At 36.3% G+C, this 24,403-nt stretch overlaps 1 protein-coding gene across 5 annotated transcripts in view; it reads left to right on the top strand.

The window, feature by feature from the left end:
• TFDP1 (transcription factor Dp-1) overlaps window positions 1-24,101 on the top strand; it is a 39,518-nt gene extending 15,417 nt beyond the window's left edge. For 4 of the 5 annotated variants that reach the window (XM_066176715.1, XM_066176714.1, XM_066176711.1 and 1 more), the window contains exons 4-12: window positions 9,330-9,436; window positions 12,013-12,134; window positions 13,541-13,706; window positions 13,898-14,044; window positions 17,730-17,798; window positions 19,118-19,269; window positions 19,818-19,984; window positions 20,544-20,625; window positions 22,774-24,101. In XM_066176715.1, coding sequence (XP_066032812.1) covers window positions 9,330-9,436; window positions 12,013-12,134; window positions 13,541-13,706; window positions 13,898-14,044; window positions 17,730-17,798; window positions 19,118-19,269; window positions 19,818-19,984; window positions 20,544-20,625; window positions 22,774-22,921 — 1,160 coding nt within the window. In that variant the 3' untranslated portion in view covers window positions 22,922-24,101. The remainder of the gene's footprint in view (window positions 1-9,329; window positions 9,437-12,012; window positions 12,135-13,540; window positions 13,707-13,897; window positions 14,045-17,729; window positions 17,799-19,117; window positions 19,270-19,817; window positions 19,985-20,543; window positions 20,626-22,773) is intronic. The other variant, XM_066176716.1, reaches the window with a different exon arrangement.
• The last annotated feature ends 302 nt before the right edge of the window (window positions 24,102-24,403 follow it).

Below are 24,403 nucleotides of genomic sequence, written 5' to 3'. Positions count from 1 at the left end.
CAGACATATACTTGCTGTCTGTAAACCTTACTGTTGACTAATCTACTGGCTTTAAGCGTTGCTGGAATACTCCAGTACTCCCAGATTAACCTGCAGTCCAGTTCAGGTCAACTCCTTTAGTATTACTGCTCTAGTGTTTTATATACTGTTTCAAGAAACCCATTTAACTTCTGTCACCCCCACTAAGTACAGCAAGTATTTTATTGGCATCTCACTAGACTCTGTCTTGGACATTTCCTTGTCAAGAATATGCATTACTTTACAAAAGGGGGATATCCCACTAATCTGTCCTGCTCTGCATTTGGTGGAGAGGACGCTGAGGGCAGAGGTGTGTTTCTGTAAACACAGTCACACGCCCCTGAGCTAAAGAAGTGTGCAAGTAGGTACCTGATCCTTAACAAGTGTACCATATGTCCTAACCCTGTGGGCAGTAAAAGTGATTTTTGTTCAGGGCAGATACTTTAGGAGGGTACATTTTATACCCACATAGGCCTCTAGGCCCTGTTACAGTCAGTGGAGTCAAAACAGTGCAGTCTAGACAGCAAGAACTGGAAATATGACTCTTCCATTATTACATAGCTCTTTAAGTGGACAAATTGGAGGGCATTTTATTGCTTATAGAATTTTGTAAATAAATTCAAGTTATTAAATAGTTTATTATGCACTTTGTCCAGTTTGAGAGTTGAGCTCTACTCTCAATGTATAACACAGCAAACTGAACTATCCTCAGTCAATTTCGGCATCTCATTCCTTTTAGGGGAGTTCTGTGAAGTTAATAGACAGTAACCAATTCTTTATATTGAGAAGAAACAACTATTTCTCTTGGCTTCATCAGTTTGTGGATTTTGTCTTTAGCTTGTCTGTGTTTTAGGTGCAGGCTCTGTAGTCTTTAATGAGAGCCTAAACTTGCAAATATTTGTCACTAAAGTACTCATATATATATCAGAATTTATTCACTGAAGTAGTACTTTTTTCCTTTGCCACTTTTTTATAATTTTTAGGGGGTTTTGTGCAGTCTTTAAATGTTGACTTTGGCAACTACACACAAAAGTACCACTCTGTAGCAGCTGTCTGCATTGCATGCCATTTTATCAACGAAGTGCTGTCCTCTGCTATTTTTTAAAATCTGTGCGAAATTTCTCTGAGTTTTACGATAGAGAGGATTCAGTCCAGAACAATCATGGAGTAAACTTTCCATAGGGTAGCAGAAGTGTATCTGGTATACTTTCTAGGGTGAGTTGAATGAAGCTGGTTAGGAAAAAAAACTTTGTTCTTGTCGGGTGGTCCTCATTCAAAGGGGTTTTTTTGTATTTTTGTTTGTTTGGGTTGTTTTGTTTTTTCTTTATCTTCCCCTTTGGATTTATATTTCTTAAAAGGAAGGAGTCTTTTCTGGAAGCTGCAAGTCAATCACAAGAAGAGATTGAGAGTACATGGCATGATTGATATCGGTTATGGGATCAAATCTCCCTGCTGTGTCAGATGAGTGGTTTGTTCAGCCCAGTCTGCTGCCCTTGACAACAGTAATTGGGCAGGCCCTTGAGGGAGAATGCAAGAGCCTGGCTACTGTTTGAAGTTCATTCTTCTTATGTTCCTACAGCACTCAATGTCATTGGATTAGTGGTACCAGAGGGTGCATTCCATCATAGTTTTGGAAAAGTCCAACTTCTAGACTCAGTGAATTGAGAATGAAAATCCAACAAGAAATCTATTACTTGCTTCAGTTTCTACTTGTTGCTAGCCAGATGTGAAAGGAGGAGTAGTTCAGCTGTCAGAGGAATAAAGATTTTAGGGGGGTGGTAGAGGACAAAAAATGACTTGTGTGTTGGGTCATAAGTACATGCTTGCAAAAACAGGGTTAAAGAGAAAGAGCAGAATATTGTTACTGAAATGCTTCTATAATATCGTTGTCAGCAGTCTGTAAGGTATGTGACTAAGTGGTAGGTGTATGACTCAACTATGAGAGATAAGCAAAGATTGACTTTTCTGGCCAAAACAGGTTATGATGCAAAAATTCTCACAGCCTGAACAGCTTTGTTGCAATGCTTTCAAAATAGGCTGTGAATGAGCTTCTGTAAATTTTTAATCTGCACTGGCAGAAATGTGGTAACTGGATAAGTTCATTTCAGACTTTAGTTTTGGTGGTAGGGTTATGTTGCTGTTGCTTCTTAGATGAATAATGAAGAGGGGATATCACCATCTTGTTGAACAGTTATGCTGAACAACCTCTTCCTCAAAAAGTCCTAAAGATTAGGAATCAGAGGGAGAGGGTATGTTAGGGAATAATCTCTGTATGCAAGTCTTATCCATACATCCATTCCCTGACTGTTCATTAATGTCAGCTGTCAGAAACAGCTGTCAGAAACAGATGAAACACCAATGTAGACAACCTTTTTACTTCAGCAAAGGGAGACATGCTTCCAGTAGCTCATTTTGGAGAGCCTGGTCTGAGGCATGAGCTCCAGATTAGGATTTTTGTTTTAAAGCAGAGACTGATTTTACTTGTTTTAAGAGGAGAAAACAGTATGTGAAAAAAAAAAACCAAAAGAAAAACAAACAAACCCCCAAAACCCAAACAACAACTGCACAAAGGTTTGTTTATAATGAGTAATGCAAGCAGTTTTGAATAAATTACTCATGCAGATAAAATACCATTCTAGAAAATGCTCTAAAAATTTATTTCCTCAGAACCATCTCTAGTGTGAAATAAGAGATATCAACCTATATGTGGTAGAAATGAGATGGCAGCTTGTGTTTCCTCCAGTGTTGTGCAATCTCCAGGAAAGGTTGCCTGTAAATTTACCCATGTTTTCTGATACCCCTGTGTATTTCCATTACTGGAGTGTAACACTCCATATAGCCCTGAAAAAACAGTATGACTGTGAAAGGTTTGTTTTACTTGGAAACCAGGAAGGTGGTTTTCAACTGGCTAATTAATTTTGAGAGTTAGCAAATGCATATGGTTTTGAAGGATAGAAAGAATTTTGAATACGGGCTGAACTAGTAAAACTTCCTTATGAGTTTGTGTTTTCTATTGGTATTTGGCAATGAGTTTTAGAAACTTAGAAATTTTGCTGTTTCTGGAGGTTGCATTTCAAAGAAAACTGTCACATTCTGGTCCTTACCATATTCAGATGAGTGTTGATATTTAAGTATTAAATGGAACAATATTCAATTCTAATCCTGCCCCTCACTTGTGGAGAAATTTGGATGAAAGAAATTATTTGCTTCAGATTAGTGTGAGGGAAAAGGTAATCACTGGTATTAATATTGTATTGAAGTAAAGCTCTTAGTTTAAAAATTACTCAGAAAGAAAAGTTGGATCTTCTCCTCTGCCAGTAGGTGGCATCATTGGTATGTAACCAGAAAATGCTTGTGTGTCTCTAGCTCCTTTCACCACTTACACTTTTAAAAAAGGTTTCAGATATTAAAGGCTAGTTATATTTATATTTCAGATTTGAAAAAATTGAAGTCAAACATGTAACATTTTAAGGCGTGTTTAGACTCGTATTTCAACACCGCCTAACTATAAGATTGTTTTGTTCTTTTTATTTATGACAGGAAACTTGCAGTGTAATATTATTGTTACTTTTCCTTGAAAATTCATACTCCTTGATTTTTAACAGTGGCTGGAATTGTTCCCCTGGAATAGAACTAGAGATCAATTTCAGAACCCATGAATTATGCTTCAGCAAACAGATTCATGCTTGAAATTGGTTATAAAATGCGTATGTGTTACCCCAGCTGAGGTAAATCTAATTATTACTGTCTAAAGTCAAGCTAAGAAAATAAAACTATTTCTGGAAGTAGAAACAGAATTTTGGAAAGTCTAAAAGTAGACCAGTTTATTTCAACACACACACAAAAACAAACCCTTGGAAAAACTGGTTTGTGATAGCTGAACTGTAACTAGTCATATGCAAGGATGGTAAGAACCACATAGAAGTCTGAGTTGATGTAAGCAATTAGTGAGTACGGCACACTGGGAGAGATAAATTTCTGTACAAAAGCTCAGAATTGCTTTATAAGCATGTTTGTTGTCTTAATACGGTGATGTGGCTTGTTCAGTAAGTAGAGGTGCTTTTACTTTACTTGGCACACAGCTGGAGACAATTGTCTGTGTGTTGTCACACAGATTACCCTCAAAAAAACCTCAGTGTTTTCTGAAAATTAGCATACAACTAACTAATAAAATAACATAAAATATCTACGATGTTCATGACAGAGACGTGAACTGCAACGTCACAGGAGTGACATGTGAGGAATCGGCTCCCAGGATATGATCATCACCTCTATTGTATGACAAAACTTAGTTTGTTAGAGACTGCATTACGAGGGAACTGAGTTGCTTTTTTGTTGACTGCTCTGTTTTTCACAAGTAAAGAAAACATAAAGGCAGATTACTTCAGAAAATGGTCGAGTATCTAAAATGAATGGGATTTCCGCTCTTGAGACAAGGAGTACCTTGGCCCATCCTCTCTAACCTGAACACCAAATTCAAAGTCAGTACTCTTAAAAGAACTGGAGCAGTCAGCTTTTCAGGAGATCTACCTCACTGTCTGCAGAGGGCACTCGTTTCTTTGATTTTACATGTGCTGTGTCTTTTTCCTGTGTTATCTTAAGTTATTTTAAATGTTCTTAATTAACTGTATCATCTGTCCTTTAAACTGCCAAAATTCTGCAAGGGATTCTTTCTTTTTGGTAAAACACTTTGGTTTGTTTTTATATGCAAGCAAAGGTCCAGTTAACCAGTAGCCAAAGAGAGCACTTACTTGTTTGTAGCCAGATAAATAGCAGGTTTTGTTAGAGTGCTGCTTTTTCTGATCTGCAAGTTTTTTATGCCATTACTCCTTGATTCCACCTGCATCATTATCTTGTATTCGAAGGTATTTTTGAACATCATGCTGGTGAAGTTCTACTTCCCTTTAGGTTTAATGGTTGCTTATAAGTTACTAAAAGTAGTTTTCCAAATATCTGGAACACTGAGAATGGAAGTAGTAGTAGTAGTAGTAGTTATATCCTTGTGTATATGTTGTTTTTCTGCTCTACATGGCATTTTCCTGTGGTTCTCAAAGTCTTTAAGAGAAAAAAAAAAGATGTACTAGCAGTATTAATAATTCATTTTGTAAAGGAAGAGTTGATGCCAGAAAAACTGTTTGCAAACTTACGGTTTTAATTTTTACATGCTGTTATGTACACTGTATGTTGTCCACAAAATACAGGATTATTGGGATTGCAATGATTGCTGAGTAACAGTAATTAAGAAATTAGTAGTAAGATTTATTTGAGAAACTGAGCTGTCAGTCACTTGCAAATCTAAGTTGATAAAATTACTTCTGCTTGTACTTAACAAACAAACCCCCCCACACATATTATGAGCCTTTGAATATGCAGATGAGTAGGAGTAAAATGTTTGCATGTGAGGTAAATGAGAAAATAGAATGCACTTGGACAGAGACATTGACAATATCCTCTTAATTTTTGTTCTGTATAATTGAGCAGTTATACTCTTTTGTGTTTTGTATGATAGCTTTTAAAAGTTTGACTTTCCTTTGAACTATGATGTTTGTGTTACTATTCTTTCACTTACATTTGTGTTTCCTTACCAATCAGTTTGTGCTGTATAGAGAGATGAACCTTGTAGTTTCTGTTTAGAGGTTGGTTCAGTTGCATGAATTAACTCTGGCACAGCACTACAAGAAATGTTAGAGTAACTAAAAAATTTAAAGAAACATAGTGTGTGTTCTTCCTTTCACATGGATGTTTTAGTTGGAAGACAGCTATTTCTGTTCAGAAAATAAATTATTAAAAACAGGAGGCTGGAGGCCGTCTAATCAACCTTACCTTCAAAGCAGGGTCAGCTTCGATGCACAGAGCCTTCAGTTCTTGAATTTTGCTCTGTATCACCAAGAAACCTCCTATGCAGCTGTTGCTGTGCACTGCCTTTATCATTTTTCCTTTACCTTACCTTCAAAGCAGGGTCAGCTTCGATGCACAGAGCCTTCAGTTCTTGAATTTTGCTCTGTATCACCAAGAAACCTCCTATGCAGCTGTTGCTGTGCACTGCCTTTATCATTTTTCCTTGGTTGGAATTTGCCATGCAACAACCTGTGACTGTTCCCTCTTTTTCTTTTGTTCTGTCCTCTGTCATCTCTGTAACTTCCCTTTAATAGTTGAAGGCAGTGATTTCTGCAAATAACAGTCCTTGCTTCACCTTAACCTTCTCTTCCAGAGGCTGCATGCACCGAGCTCCCTGAGCTTCTCCTTGTGCAGGTTATACTGCTGTACCCAAGGCACACTGGTGTCTTCCCTCTCACTCTTCTGTTTGCTAATGCTTCTCTTGCACCGTGGCCCCAAAAGTGAACAGAGTCAGCCAGGGACAGTGGAAGGAGTGCTGAAAGAAAAGGGAATAATCACTTGTTGTATGCTTCCAAATGCAGCCCAGGATGTGTTTAAGTCTTTGTTAGCATAGGGGAGCACCTCTGAGTCACACACAGCTAATTGTCTGCCCGAAGGCCCCCTGATGCTTTCCTGGGCATCTGCTTCCTAACCACTGAACCTAACCTCTGCTCTTGTGTCAACTTATATTGGCACAACATTTTTGTCTTTGTTGACTACATAAATTTTTTTAATAAACAACATGATAACAGAATAAAAATAAAGAATTACTTAATTTTTAAACTTACCAGAACAATTAAGTCTTTTGAGTGAATCTGAAGAGTAGGTGATCTCATGGGAGTATTGTTCTTTATGAAGTTGTCCTACTGAAGTAATATTTGGAAGTTGTTGTTGGGAAAAACTCATAACGTGAATGGGTGGCACTCATTGTCAGAAAAATGTCTACCTTTGAATTCTTAAAGGAATCTTCTATCCTTGTAACTCAGTATGTGTATAATTGATATAGTACCAGAAGGAAAGAGAGCCACATAGTCTGCAACAGTTTGTGAAGGGCTCAGATAATGGCAGATGACATACAGTCATACTTTGTTGTTGAGCATGTAACAGAGAAGCAGTACATGTGGACAGATGTGATAATGGCCTTCAACAGGGCTTTTCTAGAGGGAGGGGAAAAGGGAGGGTCTGCAGTTACTTCTTTTCAAAGTCATGCTTTGAAATAGTCAACAACCATGTGGATAAGGATTATCTAATCAGAGTTATGCCCTTGGATTTCTTAAAAATAATAAAAAAAAATTGATTATCAAGGTCCTTAATCAGCCTGTTAAGCTAAGGTGTGATAGGATGGGATGGTCCTGCCATAGGTTAATAATTGGTGAAAACCGAACTTGGTACAAAGAGTATCCCAAGTGAGCTATTAGCACTGAAGAAAGATCTTGAAGTCATCATAGGTTATATTAATGAAAATGTGGTATCAGTGTTTGGTGGGGAACACGCACATTGAATTTTAAGAATTACTTGGAAAGGAGAGAATAAAACAGTAAATGAGCTGTAGAGACATATATAACATACTGTATTCCTTGGATACTGTATGGATGTCTGTCATCTGCAAAAGAAAGGGCAGGAGCACTAACAAACATGGGCAACAATGACCATCAGAGGTAAGGGAAGGTTGGTTAAAGCATGGTGCTTATAATACCAAGGTTGGGGGTTTGATCCCTGTATAGGCCATTCACTCAAGAGTTGGAATTGATGGTCCTTGTGAGTCCCTTCCAACTCAGAATATTCGGTGATTCTGAGAAGATGACCAAATAGATGAGGTGTCTTAACCTTGGAAAGCAGTTACAACTCCTCTTTTATAGTAGAAATACAGTCTTCAGATTGCACTGATTTTTCTAAAGCAGTGAGGAGAAATTTAAAAAAAAGACTTCCAGGAAGCTGAGAATCAGCTACACAAGCACTACTAGCCAGGGTAGTTTATATTGATCTACTGTATTCTGCAGAGAGGAAGAACAAACACAATTCAGGTCATGATAGTGATGAGTGTACTTGAAGGGACAGGAAGGTATGACAGACTTACCTTACAAACTGGATAGCTGCTGACTTTCTGAAAGAGCACTGGGAAGCTGGTTAATAATGGAAGAAGGACATGCTGCTGCATCCTGTTTGGGAATAGATTGATCACTAAGAGTAGATTCTTATGTGAAGCTATCACTTTGACATGGTGTAGTAATAGCAGCTGGGAAATACAAGCCTTCTGGAAAGCAAGGGCTTAAAGAAGATTTGAATTGTCCTCAGCTTCCTGTAGACTTCCTGAATGTGTGAAGAGTAGAAAGTAAAGAAAGTAAAGAGTTGAAAGTAAAGAAGCCTTGATATGCATCAAGGACTAGTTTGGCCCTCCTGATACAACCCTTATAAAAATGTTTATGTATTGCTTCTGTATCGGACAGTGGGAAAAAGAGAGGAATGAGAGTTGTACCAAGTCCTTCGGACTCCATTGGCCTCTTTAAGAGTAATCTCAGAGAAGCAGCTGCTGAACCTGAAACTACTTGACAGTTGATTCGGCAAAAAAAAAAGTCTCCAATATTTTAAGACTGGTTTTTTAAATTATTTTCTTCCTGTAGTCAGTTTTTGTTGCTTCTTTTCTCTTTGCTCTGTTTTGTTGTTGTTTGGGGAGTTTTTTGTTTGTTTTGAATTGATAGGTTTGGGGTTCTTTCCTGTAAACTGTATCATGAGATATCAAACTGCTAGCAGGTACCTGGGTTGTTATTTTTGTAGTTGATTTATCTTTTACATGGCTTAAGACTTGCTTTACCTACCAGTGCTGATTGTGAAAAGTTATGAACGAGGAGAGAGAGAACAACCTTTCCTCCAGGGTCGCTCTGCTGAGTTGCATGCATTTTTCTGAAATAATGGATTCTTGAGGATGTTTGTTGTTTAATTCCCTGCCTTCAACTGGGAGGGGACACTTAGAGTAAAGTTGGGAATATTCTCTTGGAAAGGCCTGTTCCAGCCAAATTTCATCTCCTATAGATCAGCATGTCTCAGAAGGCTATGCTATATGCTATGGCATTGGGCATGTTTTTCAGGTGGTACTGAAAAAGATTTCAATAGCCACAAAAGATAAGGGTAGAAAAGAGGACTACACTTATTGTCAAATGCTGGTTGCCTCTATTACTCTGCTTTAAGAGAAGAATTTGAATATAAGGAATTAAAAGATACTCATAATATGTAAGATTACATAGAAGAAGGTTTAAGAGAACATACTGTGAATCTTCATTCCTTTTTTTGCTTCAAATGTGTAAATGCTACATTTATATTGAGACTACATGTTTCAGGGCTAATTTCCATTGATGTGCATTGGTAGTATAGATGAGACCATTTGCTAAAATAATACAATGTCCTGACCTGAAGCTCTCTACTTGTATTTGTTTTAGGGGTTGTTTCTCTATTGGCTGTTCATCCTTCCACAGTAAATACAATTGGAAAACAGCTCCTGCCAAAAACATTTGGACAGTCTAATGTCAACATTGCACAACAAGTGGTAAGGAGACTTTGGGGGGGGGGGGGGGTGTTTTGTTTGGGTTATTTTTTGTTTTTTTTATATATATATATATATTTATACTTTTTAATTGCTTGTACTATTATTTACACATACTGCGAATTTGATGTAGCCTGGTAGTCTGTATCACTCTTCATGGGCAGATAATCTAAGTTTGTTTCTAATTTTAATAGACTTAGGTTAAAAATAATATGTATAAATTGTATAAAGAAGTTCAAAGATAGCTCTCAAATCAAAATGAAATTACCTCGCCGTTCAGATGGCTTTATCTTTTGTTCGTCTTGCCATTTAAAATCAGGGTCTCATTCTGCTTTGAAATCTGGCATAGGGAAATGTAAATGAAGTCCATAAACACATTTTTACAGAGATTTGAGTTAGGTGGAGGAAAATTGAAAACATAACTGTATTTTAGTGCTTAATTTAAATATTATTTTGCTGAAATACTTACTTTGAGCTTTGTGTGAGATATAGGAAATTAGATGTTTCAAGGAATCTTGTAATGGAGTATATAATATATGGGTTACAGTAATTCTTGCAGTAATCAACAGTAAAATTAGGTGATCAGAGTAGAACTGGTCTCAATCTTCTGGACAGCTAATGTAACATGTAAACATCTGAACTGGAGTGTCTTGTATTTGGGTTTCTTCTTGATGTGAAAGCAGTAGAGTAGATTTTGAATGTAGAGTGGGTGTTAATCAGACTTTTCTGTCCCACTCTAGAAATAAACCTGTGAATTTGTGCGCACTTAATTTCTTCCTTTGTAGTGTTCAGTATTTTGGGACTCTCCTGAGTGCAGTAGAGGTTCAGGGTTTGCTGCTGCCAGTTTGTTTTTTCTCCAGCTGTAGTTCCTCTCCTCCTCACCCCCCCACCTCTGTTCTGGTTTGGCTTTCATCTTACTGCAGAGTGATACAAATTCTAGATGTGGTACAGTGGTGGGGCTGCTCATGGAATTAGTGAGGTAGGGAATTAGAGAGTGTGACTCTCTGCAAGCAAGGTGTTAGATCATTTCTTTAGCCTTCTGCCACTGCATCCTAGGGAATAGAAACTAACTAACAGTTTTCTTCAGTTCTCCATATAGTCTACTTGAATAGCACATGGGTGGTTTTCACACTCTTGAGACATTTGGTGAGCCAGACCAGTTGATATCAGAACTGATAGTATTCTCCCATGAGGAGAAAGTGAGCAGGTTCACATGTGTCCTGTGCTAGTGTTCTCCACCCTCATGCTATTTCCTACAGTCGTAAGCTTTGTTTATGAAAAGCAGTAGAGGTGATTATTTGGCTTTCATAAGAAACAGAAACATTTCAAATATAGTACAATGCTGCTGGAAAGGAGTACCTAAGATATTCTGGCTGTCAGAAGTGGATGTAACAAATTTATATGTTAATTGCTCAGAGAGGTGGTATAATAGCAAGAGAACGTTTGGGAAGAAATACAGCTGTTTGTCTTTCTGGACAGCTGAAATCACAGACTTCCAACAGTCACTCGACTACCTTTGGCACCATCAGTGTAACTTTCACACATCAAATGTTTTATTTTCAGTTTTTGTATTTTACTCTTGTTGAGACTAAACTGTTGAAGCTGGCTCAAGGAAGAAAAATTAAGTTTTGCTGCTCAGACGGAATGTAGCTGCAGGAAAACATGTCAAGCTTGTGGGTGGTTATGGATTTAGGTTTATTTGATGTTTTTTTTCATTTACCTGATGTCAGGGATGCAACCAACTGTTTCCACTGGGAGGTAAATGTACAAAAGAGTACAAAAGAGTTATCTATATGGTATAATTATTTCCCCATAATCCATATTTTCTAGAAAGTTACATTTAAAACAATCAGAGATAAAAACCATCATGTGCAAAAGTGGGTGTTTTGTTTAGCTAGTTTCAGAGGTAGGAGGGCACAATTCTATGTGCTAATGTATGATCAGATTAACACATCTTCAGGACAGTTCACTTGGAGGCTGGAAGACTGATTAGCCAAGTGTGTGCTCCTAACATGTTTGCCATGGAATGGGTTTGCCTGATTTGATGTCACTCACTTTAGTGATGAGGAAAGTTTGCCCTTATTCTTTCTCACCTCTAACATGGTAGTTTTGACTCTAGTGATAGAGGCTGACACCAGGAGAGAGGTGCATTTTCTCTCTGGTTTTACTGATTTTCAGATTTTACTACATTTGTATTTTAACTGTAATTTACTGCAGCATCCTTATACATAATTTGGTAGAGTAGGGGTTTTTTCCCCTTCTTTTTTCTCCCCATTTTTCTTGGAGGGAGAATGTGTGTGTGTGTGTTTTGATCTTGTCTGAGTTAGTGTTTGAACAGTGTTAAGAAATCCAGCAAGCATGAAAACCTGATTTAAGGAGGTTCAAATATACATGCTCATAACTTAGGGTGTGCTTAATTATATTAACTGTAGTCGGAAGTTTTTTATGCTAGTGTGTATAAGTTGTATGCGTCTAAGAGAAATCTGTAAAGTACTAGTGTTTGGATGATACACCATTGTGTCACTAACAAATGTCTTGGAATTCTGACCATTTTCCAAATAATTTTATCTTTACTGCAGGTTATCGGTACACCTCAGAGACCTTCAGCACAAAATACTATCCTGGTAGGAAGTCCACATACACCTAACACACATTTTGCATCACAGAACCAGACTGGAGATTCTTCACCTTGGTCTGCTGGGTGAGCAAAATGAAAGCTAGAAAGGATTAATAAACTGTTGGAACTTTTGTTTTAAATGGTGTGATAGTGTATGTACTCCTCAGGCTGACAGTGTGGGAAAGTCTTTTCCTTTTCATCAGGAGCACTTCACCACTGAAGTCTGTTGTACTGACACAGGGAGTAGTCACACAATAATGAGTACCTCTTCATTTCTTGTAAAAGAATGCAGAATATTTTCTGTTAGCTCTGGCAGGTATTCTGACATCACTAACATTTAGAGAATTTAGCTCCTAAGAAGACAGGAATTTTTCTGACTTGATTCTATGATTTCTCTTACACTGGTGTATTTTCAGAAAAATATGTTGTATTTCTTATTGAACAAGGGTATCCCAGAGTGTCATTTGAAATAAGAATGTAGTCCTTTTTGAGAAAAAGTATTAAATACAAGGAATGCATTCTTTTGGTGTGGTTTTTTTCATGCGGCTTGTTTTTAAGGGCATCTTGTTAAATGTAGTTGTTTTAAGACTAAATTTATTATCAGTGGCCTATTACACAAAAATAGATTTCTGCTTTGGAATTATACAGTGAAATGAGATGTAAGAATTGAGACTTCCCCTTGCTGAAACTAATTTTGTTGATACTTGTATTTTTCCTCTAGTTACAAGGAAGTTTTTATTTAAAAACTTTGCAAAGCAGAAAACCTTGTTATACTGCTTGTGTCTTGTAACTTTGAAGTTCTGATAGCAATTTCATATACTGTATAACTTCAAATCTGTGTTATAGTAATAGTGTAATGTTTAGTGAGTTCAACCAATACCAGACTTGTCAGTTCAGTCAGTATCACATTGCATAGAAAACGCTCAATCTATGTGCTACTTTAAATTAAAAATAAAAATTTTAAAAAAGGACAAAAAAGTTCTCTCCTCTGATTCAGTTTTCATGTTTTAGTATTTATACCCTTATCTCGTCTTGAAGTTTGGAAGGTTTTGTTTACTGACTTCTTCATGGAATATCGCTGTTGTTAATTTATTGTCTGCTAATGGAAACATTTCAGGCGAGGTTGGGTAGAGCTTTGGGCAGCCTCACTGAGCTGAAGATACCCTGGCTCATTGCAGGGGGGTTGGACTAGATGACCTCTAAAGATTGCTTCCAACCCGAACTATTCTATGATTTTGTGATTCTACTAGAGCTAGCAAAGTTGGCAAAAGAATAAATTTATATTGTGTTTCAGCATCAAGATACTAGAATTGTTTATAAATACTGTAAATTGTAGGGAAAAAATGTAGGAGAGAAGGCTGGGAAGGGATAAGAAGCAGAAGAAAAGGGAAGGCTTGGGTTTTTACAGCAGTGTGCCTGTATTTGCAAAAGAGACATCAAATATTCCGAAGTTTAAATCTTCTTAAAATATATATTATACGTATATTTAGGAAGCGGAACAAAAAAGGCGAGAAGAATGGCAAGGGTTTACGTCATTTCTCTATGAAGGTTTGTGAGAAGGTACAAAGAAAAGGAACCACCTCATACAATGAGGTGGCAGACGAGTTGGTTGCAGAATTCACTACCACTGATAATCACATTTCACCAAATGAATCAGTAAGTATATGGGAAGTCAATTACGTGTGAACTGAATGGGGGAAGAGAAATTTCTTTTGAGATTTTTCTGTTTTTCCTACTGCTAAATGAAACAGTTCAGATATTAACTAAGTTTACCCATTTGCTGTAATATGTTTATTTTCAAATATTTTGACACAGGTATATTTTTGATTAATGCACTATGTCTACAGCAGGCTTACGACCAGAAGAATATTAGACGACGTGTCTATGATGCCTTAAATGTCCTTATGGCCATGAACATTATCTCTAAGGAGAAAAAGGAAATCAAATGGATTGGTCTACCTACTAACTCGGCTCAGGAATGTCAGAATTTGGAGGTATATGCATTTGGAAGTTCACAATGGCTTTGTGTTTCAGTAAATGCTTACAGCTTTAGTATGTTCTGATACAATATTTGCCTATAATCTTCTGAGAGAGCAACATAGAATAGTATGGTCCTCTTTGACTCTTTTTATTTTATTTTTTACATACTGAACACACGCTGATCAACTTCCACATTGCTCAAATGTGTCTTTGTTTAATTCTTCTATGTCATAAATACAGCTTTTAAAGTACGTATGAAGTGGTTCTGAGCACAAGGTAGTAAAACATTAATGTGTATTTCCAACATTGCAATAATGGTACTCAGGAGTTGGGAAGATTTGTTTTCTCCAGATGCCAAACAGACAGTAAATCTGTGATGGTAGATGTTGTATGTAGGTCAGTATGTATAGGCATCTCCATTCCTGCACATCTTTGCTTTTTATGACAATTCTCTTATGTGAGTATGTCAGACTTTCTTATTGCGTGTCTTGGGGAAGAAGTGAAGTGCTTTATGCTGAAAGAGATTCGTAAGTTCTGACAGCATTTACTATCCTGAGATTTGCAGAATAATAAGGTTACTGAGGTTTACTGAAGTAAATTCACTTCATCAGAATAGAACAAGACATATTTATTCTTAATAAGTCTAAATTTCTTTCAGCGGAAAAAAAAAAGTGTAGAAGGTGCCAAAGTGAGGGGGAAAGTGGAACAAAAGTGTTTTGGAGCCTTACTTACAAAGGGATAGTTTTAATTTTTGTTTGATACTTATAATTTATTTTTTATTTAATACTGTAATTGCAATCTAGATAAATAAATGCAGGGTATCTAATAATGAACTGAGATTTATTTGAATATCATCCCAAGTGAAAATTATTAGTTAAGAGAGTGATAATTGGAGCATAATTAATAGGGTGAGTATGGAAGGTGAAGTGGTTCCAAGATGACGATGCTGTGTGCTGAACTGGAGGGATTTTAAAAGTAGATCTCCTTGTCTCATGAAGTATGGCATTACCAACAATGTTGGAGCAAAAGGAGAAGTGTGGCTCATCCAGCTGAATTTGATGTGATGACATAATGTCCTAAAGAAGAATAGGATAATACTAGTGTTGAAGTGAAAAAAAGCAACTTAGAATGTAATAATACACTCATGGATTATTCATGCATTTAAAGTTCATGCATTTAAGATGGGAACAGTGCTATCTTGTGATTAAAAGAAAGTGAGAACTTGTTAACTGGCTGTCACAAGAGGAGGAAGGAGTTCTGTTAACCATTGAATAACAAAGCCATGAGTGTAATACAGTGAATTTCTGAAAGTTAATGTTTAATTTGTAAAATTATCATAGCTAATAAAGTTTTTTTGCTATTCTATCTGATACTGTTTAGCTTCATCCTTACACTGCTGAAAATCAAGAAAAAAAATTTATAAGGAACATAGGAGTTTGAGGCTTCCTCATCAACTATTTGTTGTTATAAATATTCTTGAGCTTGTCCTTTGTGTGTAAATTAGAATGCTGAATTTGGTAAAATATGGCCTGATAATGCAAAAAACAGGATGTGTGGGGCAATTAATAAGGTATGTGAGGCAGTGTAATTTATGTGTATGTGATAGAAAAATATCTTGAGTTTTAAGTTTTTCTTGAGGGAGGCAGTATTTGACTTTCTCTCTAAAGCTGAATTTTAAGACTTGATCCTACCCTTTTATTATTTTTTTTTAATATAGCATCAGGCCTTTTTGCATCTTTTGTTTTTTCAGCTGTGTACACTTGGGGAGGTTGGAGGTGTTTGTTTTCACCAAAACCAAACAGAAAACTGCATTCATGTGAATTTTTCACTTGAGTAATTTCCTTGCTAATTGCACATTTTAAAGATTTAAGAAAATAAGATTTTTTCAGGGCCAGTAATCAGTTTATTCAGGATCTTGGCTGACAGTAGCAGTTACCTAGGAAGGAGAAAGAGTAGGTCCTGGGGAACTACAGGCCAGTCATCCTCACAATCCCTGGACATCTGATGGGATGGTCCATCCTGGATGGAACCAGGCTCTTCTCCAGTGATGCCAAGCAATAGGACAAGAGGCAATGGACAGAAACTAATGCACAGGAAGTTCCACCTGAACATGAGGAAGAAATTTTTTACTGTGTGGGTGACTGAGCACTGGAATAGATTGCCCAGGAGATTCTGGAGACTCCTTCCCTGGAGATACTCAAAAGCCATCTGGACACAATCTTGAGTTATGTCCTTGGGGGGACACAGCATGAGCAGGGAGGTTGGAATAGATAGCCTCCAGTGGTCCCTTCTAACCCTATTTATTCTGTGAGTGATTAGAGAAGGTATTTTGTGATTGTACCTTGTTTTCTTCTCTACCTTGTGGTTCAGGCATAATTGAGGCAGATACATTATCTTTCTGTTTAATAGCCTTCAATATTTCTTCTAAAAAATTTAGTCTTTTTTTCAAAGTTTGCTTTTAATATTGGGTCGTTTGTGTCAGTGAGTTTCAGGTGCATGAGAAGCTTCTTATGAAATACCTTTTGTTTGGTTTTGAACGTACTATATTTAGTTGATATCCACTGAATATTTTTTTAATTGGAAATGATGATGGTCTGGTCATTCCTTATTGACTTTCTCCATCCTGTTCATTGTTTTATAGGGATCTCTCATATTCTCCCCCATTATTTCATTCTCCTTTCAGTAGAGTCCTAATTTATTCATTATTCTCTTGCATAGAGTCTGTTATGTATCACTGATTATTTTGATTACTCTTTCATATGCTTGTCTTGAAATAGGACCATCAGACTTACAGAATTCAAGATATAAACATTCTGCTTCATAGAGTAATGTAGTGATAATTCCTGTTTGGTTCTCTGTTTCTTGCCTAATAATTCGAAATTTTGGCTGTCATGGTACACTGAGCTGATGGATTTTGCAGATACTGTAATTTTAGATCTCTACTTAATGTCATTTTATTTCTAAAGTATGCATTAGATTGTTTTCTCACATATACCACACTATAGTTACTAGAAATAATTTAGGTGATGTAATCACAAAGTGCTACAAGACACTTTGAGTTTGCTTTATGACAAACTCTCTTTTTACTATGCCAGGTAACACAGCATTGCCAGCAGATTCTGTCACCTTGTCACCTTAATCTGATTGTCTGTTGTTGGAGTAACAGCCTGTCCCTGTGGAAATCTGCTGGGGAGCTTCTTCCACTAAGAAAGCTGTGTATTTCCTAGCTTTTTGTCTCTTACCTTTTTTGTTATTATTTAGTACATATTAAATACTGTGAGGCCTTAACCTTGGGCTCCATAGCAGCTTCATGTCTTTAACCATCTTTGATGGATCTTCTCCAATACCTCCAGTATCAATAGACACTGTATTAAATAGATCCTTTTTTGTCTGTCTTTGCCTCTTTGAGAGAATTCCAATAACCCTTTGAGGCATAATTTCTGTTTGCAAAGATTATACTTCACATTGTTGTATTTTATTCCTCAGGGTTCTAATTCTGCTTTTTGTTAGTTTCTATAGATAGTATGTGTCTTAGTTAGATGTGTCTTGATGGTTAAGTCTAAATTATATGTAGAACCTTAATGATTGGTTGCTATATCTCCTACCTCCAGTTCTCTGGTATTGAAATGATTTTAAAGGGAGAAAATGTTGCCATAAAATGCTACTTAAAACTGACCAGTCCTTTTTATCTGTCTTAAGGTGGAGAAACAGAGAAGAATTGAAAGAATAAAGCAAAAACAGTCTCAGCTACAAGAACTCATTCTACAGGTACAGTCAAGGTACTCTTGTCTATAGGGCAAGGTAACTTATATCTGTATTCCTCTTGTTTTATCCCAGTCTGAGGGATGGGAAACTTATAGGAAGACTAGAGGTGAATTTCAGGATGAAGTGTATGCAGCTTTATTTAACACTAGTTTAGCTGGGGCCATGCTGTTGGCCATTGCTATGGGGGATGCCATCAACTTTCCATGAGTTACGGTGAATTTGTTCAGAGTTTCAAGTATGTTTAAACAGGGTTTATGCTGATAGGAGAAGTATACCATATCCTCTGAATTTTCCAGTTCAGGTCAGGAACTGAACTAGATACGGGTAAATAGAATTTTCTTCTGTGTTAGCATCCACAGATAAAATTACGTGACTGTAGAAGTTGTCTGTCATAATGCTCTGCCTTGTGCCTCTCTGGAGACTTGCAGTCACTGGTGTGTAAGTGGCTGAAGCACTGTGGAACAAAGGCTGAACTCCTTCCCAGATTTCCTTTACTGCGCTTGGGGAAGCAATACAATAGTCTTTCCCAAGTCACTGGGCTGCTGGTCCACAGAAATATATTCCTGGGTAGTTGTGTTACCTGCACAGTAAGAATGAGAGTCTCAGGGATCCAGAAGGAAAGTACAGACAGCTGTTGGACAGCTGCCTGATTTTTATCAGTCTCTGTGTTGGCTTTGGATTTTGGTCTTAATTCTTGTTTATTTCATTTGATTTTGTGACCAGGAAAATATTTTTCTTTGTTCAGCAGCTTACTCTGTGATTTATAACTTGAGTTTCTATGGTTTTCAATTATTTGATTTGCTAGTTTTTAAAATGGGAACATTCCATTGTAAAAAGCGATTTTGGTAAGATGTTAAAGTGACTAATCTTAAATGGCTAATTCCGAAACCTAATGCCAGATACTCAAATCCCAAGCATTAACTTTTTTAGCATATAATTCATTTCAGTATTAACATTCAAGTGTATTTTTTTGAGTGCAGTAGCTAGTAGGGAAGAGTAAATGGAAAGGTTATAGGATGCTATGTGAAAATTTATTTTTCCAATCATTGTTCTCTCTCCATTCTGCCAGGGGTCTGTCCAAGGAACTGTCCTGTTGTAGTTAGTAGAATGTGCTTTTTTTTCCTCAGTAAAGTTTTACTGTGTTGTCTTTTTTAATACTATGATCTGTGACTCTTCTTGCATCTTAACATGCAGGAATGTGGTAAACACTTTGTCCTTTTCTGCATGTACTTGCTGCAACCATTGCTGGAATCCTTAGGAATTTTGTTAATGTGATCCTAAAAGCTTCATTCATACTTTGATATCACTGTTGCTTTTTCTAGCAAATTGCCTTTAAGAACCTCGTCCAGCGAAACCGTCAGGCAGAACAGCAGGCAAACCGACCTCCACCTTCCAATTCTGTCATCCATTTGCCATTTATCATTGTGAACACCAGCAAGAAGACAGTGATTGACTGCAGTATTTCAAATGACAAGTAAGCTAACAAAGTTTTCCATCTGGCTTTCAGTAGAGCTCTGTGTTCATATAAATGTTCATGTAGATTCCTTAAAAATTAAATACAAACTTAATTTACTTGTGCTTTTTGTATATTGAGAACAGGCACTTCAGACAGCTGTTTTATATACCCTTTTAATAAATAGACTAATTGATTCACATTTGATAACTTACTTAAAACTTGCTATCTAGAGATACTAGGCATCTCTCTTGACATTTTGTGTCATACTTAACCAAGCAATGTTTTCTTTTGGCTTTAACACCATGAAATGGCAGCCAGCAGAATTGAAAATGGATTCGCTGTTCTCCACTTTTGGTTCAGAAGGCTGTATTTTTCATCAGCTAAATGAAAACTGAATGTAAACAGTCACAAGCAAATACATAAATCTTCAAAAATTTGATTGCTTAATGTGATGTGTCACTACCACACTTAACACTGTGCGTAAAGCTTTTGAAATGCTGCAGTTCCTGAAAACCAAAAGGTAGTTAAAGTTATTGAAGTTAATTAAGACATTTTTTCCTCTCCAGGTTTGAATACCTATTTAATTTTGACAATACTTTTGAAATTCATGATGATATAGAAGTACTAAAACGAATGGGAATGGCTTGTGGGCTAGAATCTGGAAGCTGTTCAGCAGAGGACCTAAAAATTGCAAGGAGTTTGGTTCCTAAAGCTCTGGAACCATATGTGACAGGTTAGTTACTCCAAAAAGAGTTGATTTTTTTCCTCCTTAATCTAGGACTCTTAAAAAAACATGAAAATACCTTAGAACAGTTAATTTCCACTGATTTGTGGTAAAGATTTTAATCAAGTTCTCAAATTTATCTGCTTTTTAGTATACCTTAGGGAGCAAATAACATAGTGATTGATAAAGAATGGACTGTTGCTCTTTGCAAAACATTTTGCATCAAGCCACACAAGCAGATCTTTGCAGTGTGTAATTCTTTTAAGAGAACAGTATTTTTGTTTGACTCAGTTGCAAAGGCAAAAGGTAATAAGTGCAAGCATATGGTGAATAGTGATCTATCTTGCTCACTTCAAAACAAATGGGTTTTTTAAATGTATTTTGAAATTTTGTTGTTGCTTGCACTAGCCTTTTTTTTAATTATGCTGTTTTGGATATAGTACATAAATATGTTTTGTTGTTTGGGCTGCAAGACTCCTTTTCTGGACTTTAAAGGATTAAGCATTTCCACTGAATTAGATGGGTGTGTTGGGAAGGATTCCTGAAATGCACGTTGTTTGTTTTACAGAAATGGCTCAGGGATCAATCAGCAGTGTATATGTCACATCTTCATCAGGTTCTGCATCAAACGGCACAAGGTTTTCAGCCAGGTGAGATGAAGTTTTCAAGTAGTTTCTAAAATCTGTGGTCATCAAAGAAATATGGATATGAAATGCTTCATGAAACAAGTTCTGTTTTGATTGAATGTGCTATGGATATGTGTTTTAAGTTTATTCCCAGACATCACTTCTGTGGTGGTTCTTAGCAGTGTCATTGAAGAAATCCTTTCCTGTATACCGGAAAGGTGTTAGAGTGGTTATTCTTGAACTTGTTTGTTTGTTTGGATTTTTTTTTTCTAGTTCAAAGTTTGTGACAAGAAAACAGATACTTCTCTAAAGATACAGTATTGGAAAGATTACTCCTTGATCATTAGTGTCTAACTTCAAAAAAAGATTTTGATCTGTGGGTTTTAAACAGCAATCTGAAGCTGGTAGTGTGATAAACCGTAACTAGTATTCAACTTTGTTACTCACTAGTTTCTTATTGCTGCATTAATCAAAAAGATGTCCTTCTGTGAGCCTCCACAAGGTTGTAAAATGAGTCAAATATTCAGCAGTTGGATTCTGTGATCTCTGAGGTCTTTTCTAACCTAATTGATTCTATGATCATTGAAACGTTTGACATTTGTAACAAGTGCCTGGATTAAGTTCTGCATATTTTGTGCGAGGGAATTGAAGCTTGAGTGAGCATTTTGCCAAAATATCTTTAGAGATGCTGAACAGTACCTAAAATCTCTGTTTTCAGTAAGTTTCCTTCTGTGGTAATGAGCATGGGGTAGTGAAAAAGAGTGCCATGTGTTTTTAAGACTTTGAAATTTGAATAGGCCATTGTTAGCCAGAGACCAGTATAAAACCAGAGGCTGATTGGGGTTCATTATCTTGGTGACAGTACAAGAACTTCTACCATTTCCATTTCTTAGGAGTTTGGAAAAGGGCAGTGACGGATTGTGTTTAATTATCGGATATATATGAATATTCATGGCAATAGCCATGAACATTCATGGCAATAAAAGTTGTGCTGCCAAGGCAAATAAAGGCTGTACATTTATTTAACAAGGTCTCTAAAAGTTTGCAGGTCTGAAGATGCTGCTACCATTACCTTCATTGCAGTTTCTTTGTCTTACTTACTGGGATACTCAGGTTACGAAATCTAGTTCTCATTTTTATCAAAAAGAGAGAAAATATTTTGGGTTTGTACTTTCAAAATTTACAAAAGCACAAGAATAGTTTTGTTTTGTTTTCTTTGCTTTTGAAACTGCTTTTGCAGATAATTATGGCAGACCTGTTTTAAGTCATCTGACTACAGCTAGACAGATACCTTAGTTCCTTGCTGCTGAATAAGTGTGCAGAACAGCACACTTGAAAGTGTCTTGCTGGATATGTTTTTCCTGTGAGCTTATAGGGTGGGTGTACCCTTGCAGTTTCATTCTGTGTGGTGATAGACGATTGAATTGGCTCCATACAGCAACAAGTGTGCATGATTGAATATGTGCATTAGCTGGATTAGCATTTAAAAATTACTAACAAACATGTTTTTGAAAGCAATTTTTAAATGATTAATGTCTTTCAAGGCAGATACTATTTTTGTGATTTAAAAAAAAAAAATTGTCGCCAATTTGTAGCCAAGTTTAATAGTTTACCAAACTATTTAGAAAGTCAACAATCAAATAGATTGGCAAAGTAGCGAGTAATAATGAAGGCAGAAATTTTCTGGCTCTGTTAAAGTAAAATACTGCACAATGACAAGAAAACAGTTTCAGATTAAAAATACAGCACACGATAGTTTGCTATGTAAATCAAGGAGTTAAGGAAAAGCTATTAATTCTTCGATTTTCCAGGTGTTTGAATTGAGGTTAGTGATTCTGAAAGACATGATTCACTTGCATGTGTCCAATGCTACACAAAAATCCTAAGGATCTTAGCTTTGTAGCCTTAACACTAAATGTACTTTAGAGGAAACCTGAAAAAACATTTATAAAGTGCCTGTGAAAAGGTTTAATCTTTATATTAAACCTAAAGAGAGAAACCTAGTAAGAACCACTTCAAAATTACTTGAGACTGCTTCAGCTTTTTGGAGACAGCTTGGACATACACTAAAGACAGTTTATAAAGTGGCAGTGGCAGATTCATTAAAGGAATGGACTAGAGATGGGGGAACTCATGAAGCAATGCCAACTGGCTTTCTTTTTTTTTTTTCAGTGACTTTTCCAATGGTGGAGATGGGATGTTGGCTACAAGTTCCAATGGATCTCAGTACAGTGGTTCAAGAGTTGAAACACCAGTTTCTTATGTTGGGGATGACGATGATGATGACGATGATTTTAATGAAAATGATGATGACGACTGATGCCCTTTCCTTGTAGACTATTTTTTGTTAAAATTCAGCAGGCTTCAGGAATAAATTGTTCTAGGGAGAAGTGTCTCAAATTACTTTGCCCCATCCCCCAAGGAGAATATTGGTAAGCAGTTCTGAGTTTAGAAATTGCACCTCTGATAAGCAAACAAGGATTGTTTTATGTAGGATATTTTTAAATGTGGTGTGGATGTGTGTTTTTGATACCAGTGTGTTAATGCAGAGCCTTTATTTACTCTTGTTTTAGGGGTTTTTGGTTTGTTGGTTGTTTTTTGTTTGGGATTTCTTTTTTACTTGAAGGAAAAAGAATTTTGCCCCAAATGTTCTTTCAAAGTTTGCTAAAGAAAATGTAGACACATCATTGAGAAATAAAATACTATCCTTCTGTGGAAAATGAATACACTGAATGGCAATTTATTTGGAGTGTATTTTGATTATGCCACTTTTTGAGGGATAGTGAGCTAATGTAGTAGTGTTTTTTGTTAATCATGCAGTGTCCAAAGAACCAAACAAGAAAGATACGTCCTACTTTTTTACATGTTAAATTCCAGGAATGTTGTTGTGAACTTATTTTCCCTTAAATTATATCTAACATTATGATTCCATCAAGTTTATATACTTTTCACTGTATGTTGGGACATATGAATTACAAAGTTTTTGGCAAATGTTTACTGCCAGTTGGTGCAGCTATATAAAATGTCTTGAAGGTTTGGAATGATTTATTGCTTATGGTAAAATTTGCCTGATTTCTTACAGGCAGTCTTTGGAAACTTTTTATTATATAGTTGTTTACATACTTATAAGTCTATCATATAAAGACATGTACTGAAACAAATGTTTGTATTTGTTTCATAAGCATCTTCCTGTAATCTATTATAAAGTTGAAATTAAATATAGAGAATGTTTTAAGTTTTTTAACTCAAAATTTGTCAATCATTTTTAATAGTTCATTTTTATAAAAGGAATTTCAGGGCAGGTGGTAGTCTTTTTAAATTTATTCACAAACAATTAACTGCACAAATACTGTCAGCTGCCTATTCTAAGACAGTAGTCTTTTTATTGAAACACAAATAAACTTTTCTGTAATATTTTATGGAATATAAAGAGACTATAATTGTTTGACTTGTTTAACCTTGGCACTGTTAGTTTTTATTAATAAAACGCGCATGGGCATTTTTAACAAGCTCTGTGGTTTTTCTAATTCTAGGATTACTTTAGAACATTTCACTTCTCGTCACAAGACCTAGACTTAGCTGTCTTGGGATGCTGCATCTTGTGCTACAGAAGGCCCAGAGTTTTTGCTTTGACTTAGTAATTTGCCCTTAGCTCTTGATAACTTATGATGCAAAAGACAATAACTTACCTGCTATATTCTCTTCTTTCACACCTCCTTATTTCATCCATATTGCTCCTCAGCATGACAGGTCAGTCTTGGTATTCCAGTCTAGCTTCTCTTTAAAATTCCATGCCTAATGC

Source organism: Chamaea fasciata, unplaced genomic scaffold (assembly GCF_029207755.1).
Source record: "Chamaea fasciata isolate MVZ Bird 193981 ecotype frontalis unplaced genomic scaffold, bChaFas1.0.hap1 SCAF_2, whole genome shotgun sequence".
NCBI classification, from domain to species: domain Eukaryota; kingdom Metazoa; phylum Chordata; class Aves; order Passeriformes; family Sylviidae; genus Chamaea; species Chamaea fasciata.
The sequence above is the reverse complement of the archived record's forward strand: the minus strand, read 5'-3'. Positions and strand labels throughout refer to the sequence as shown.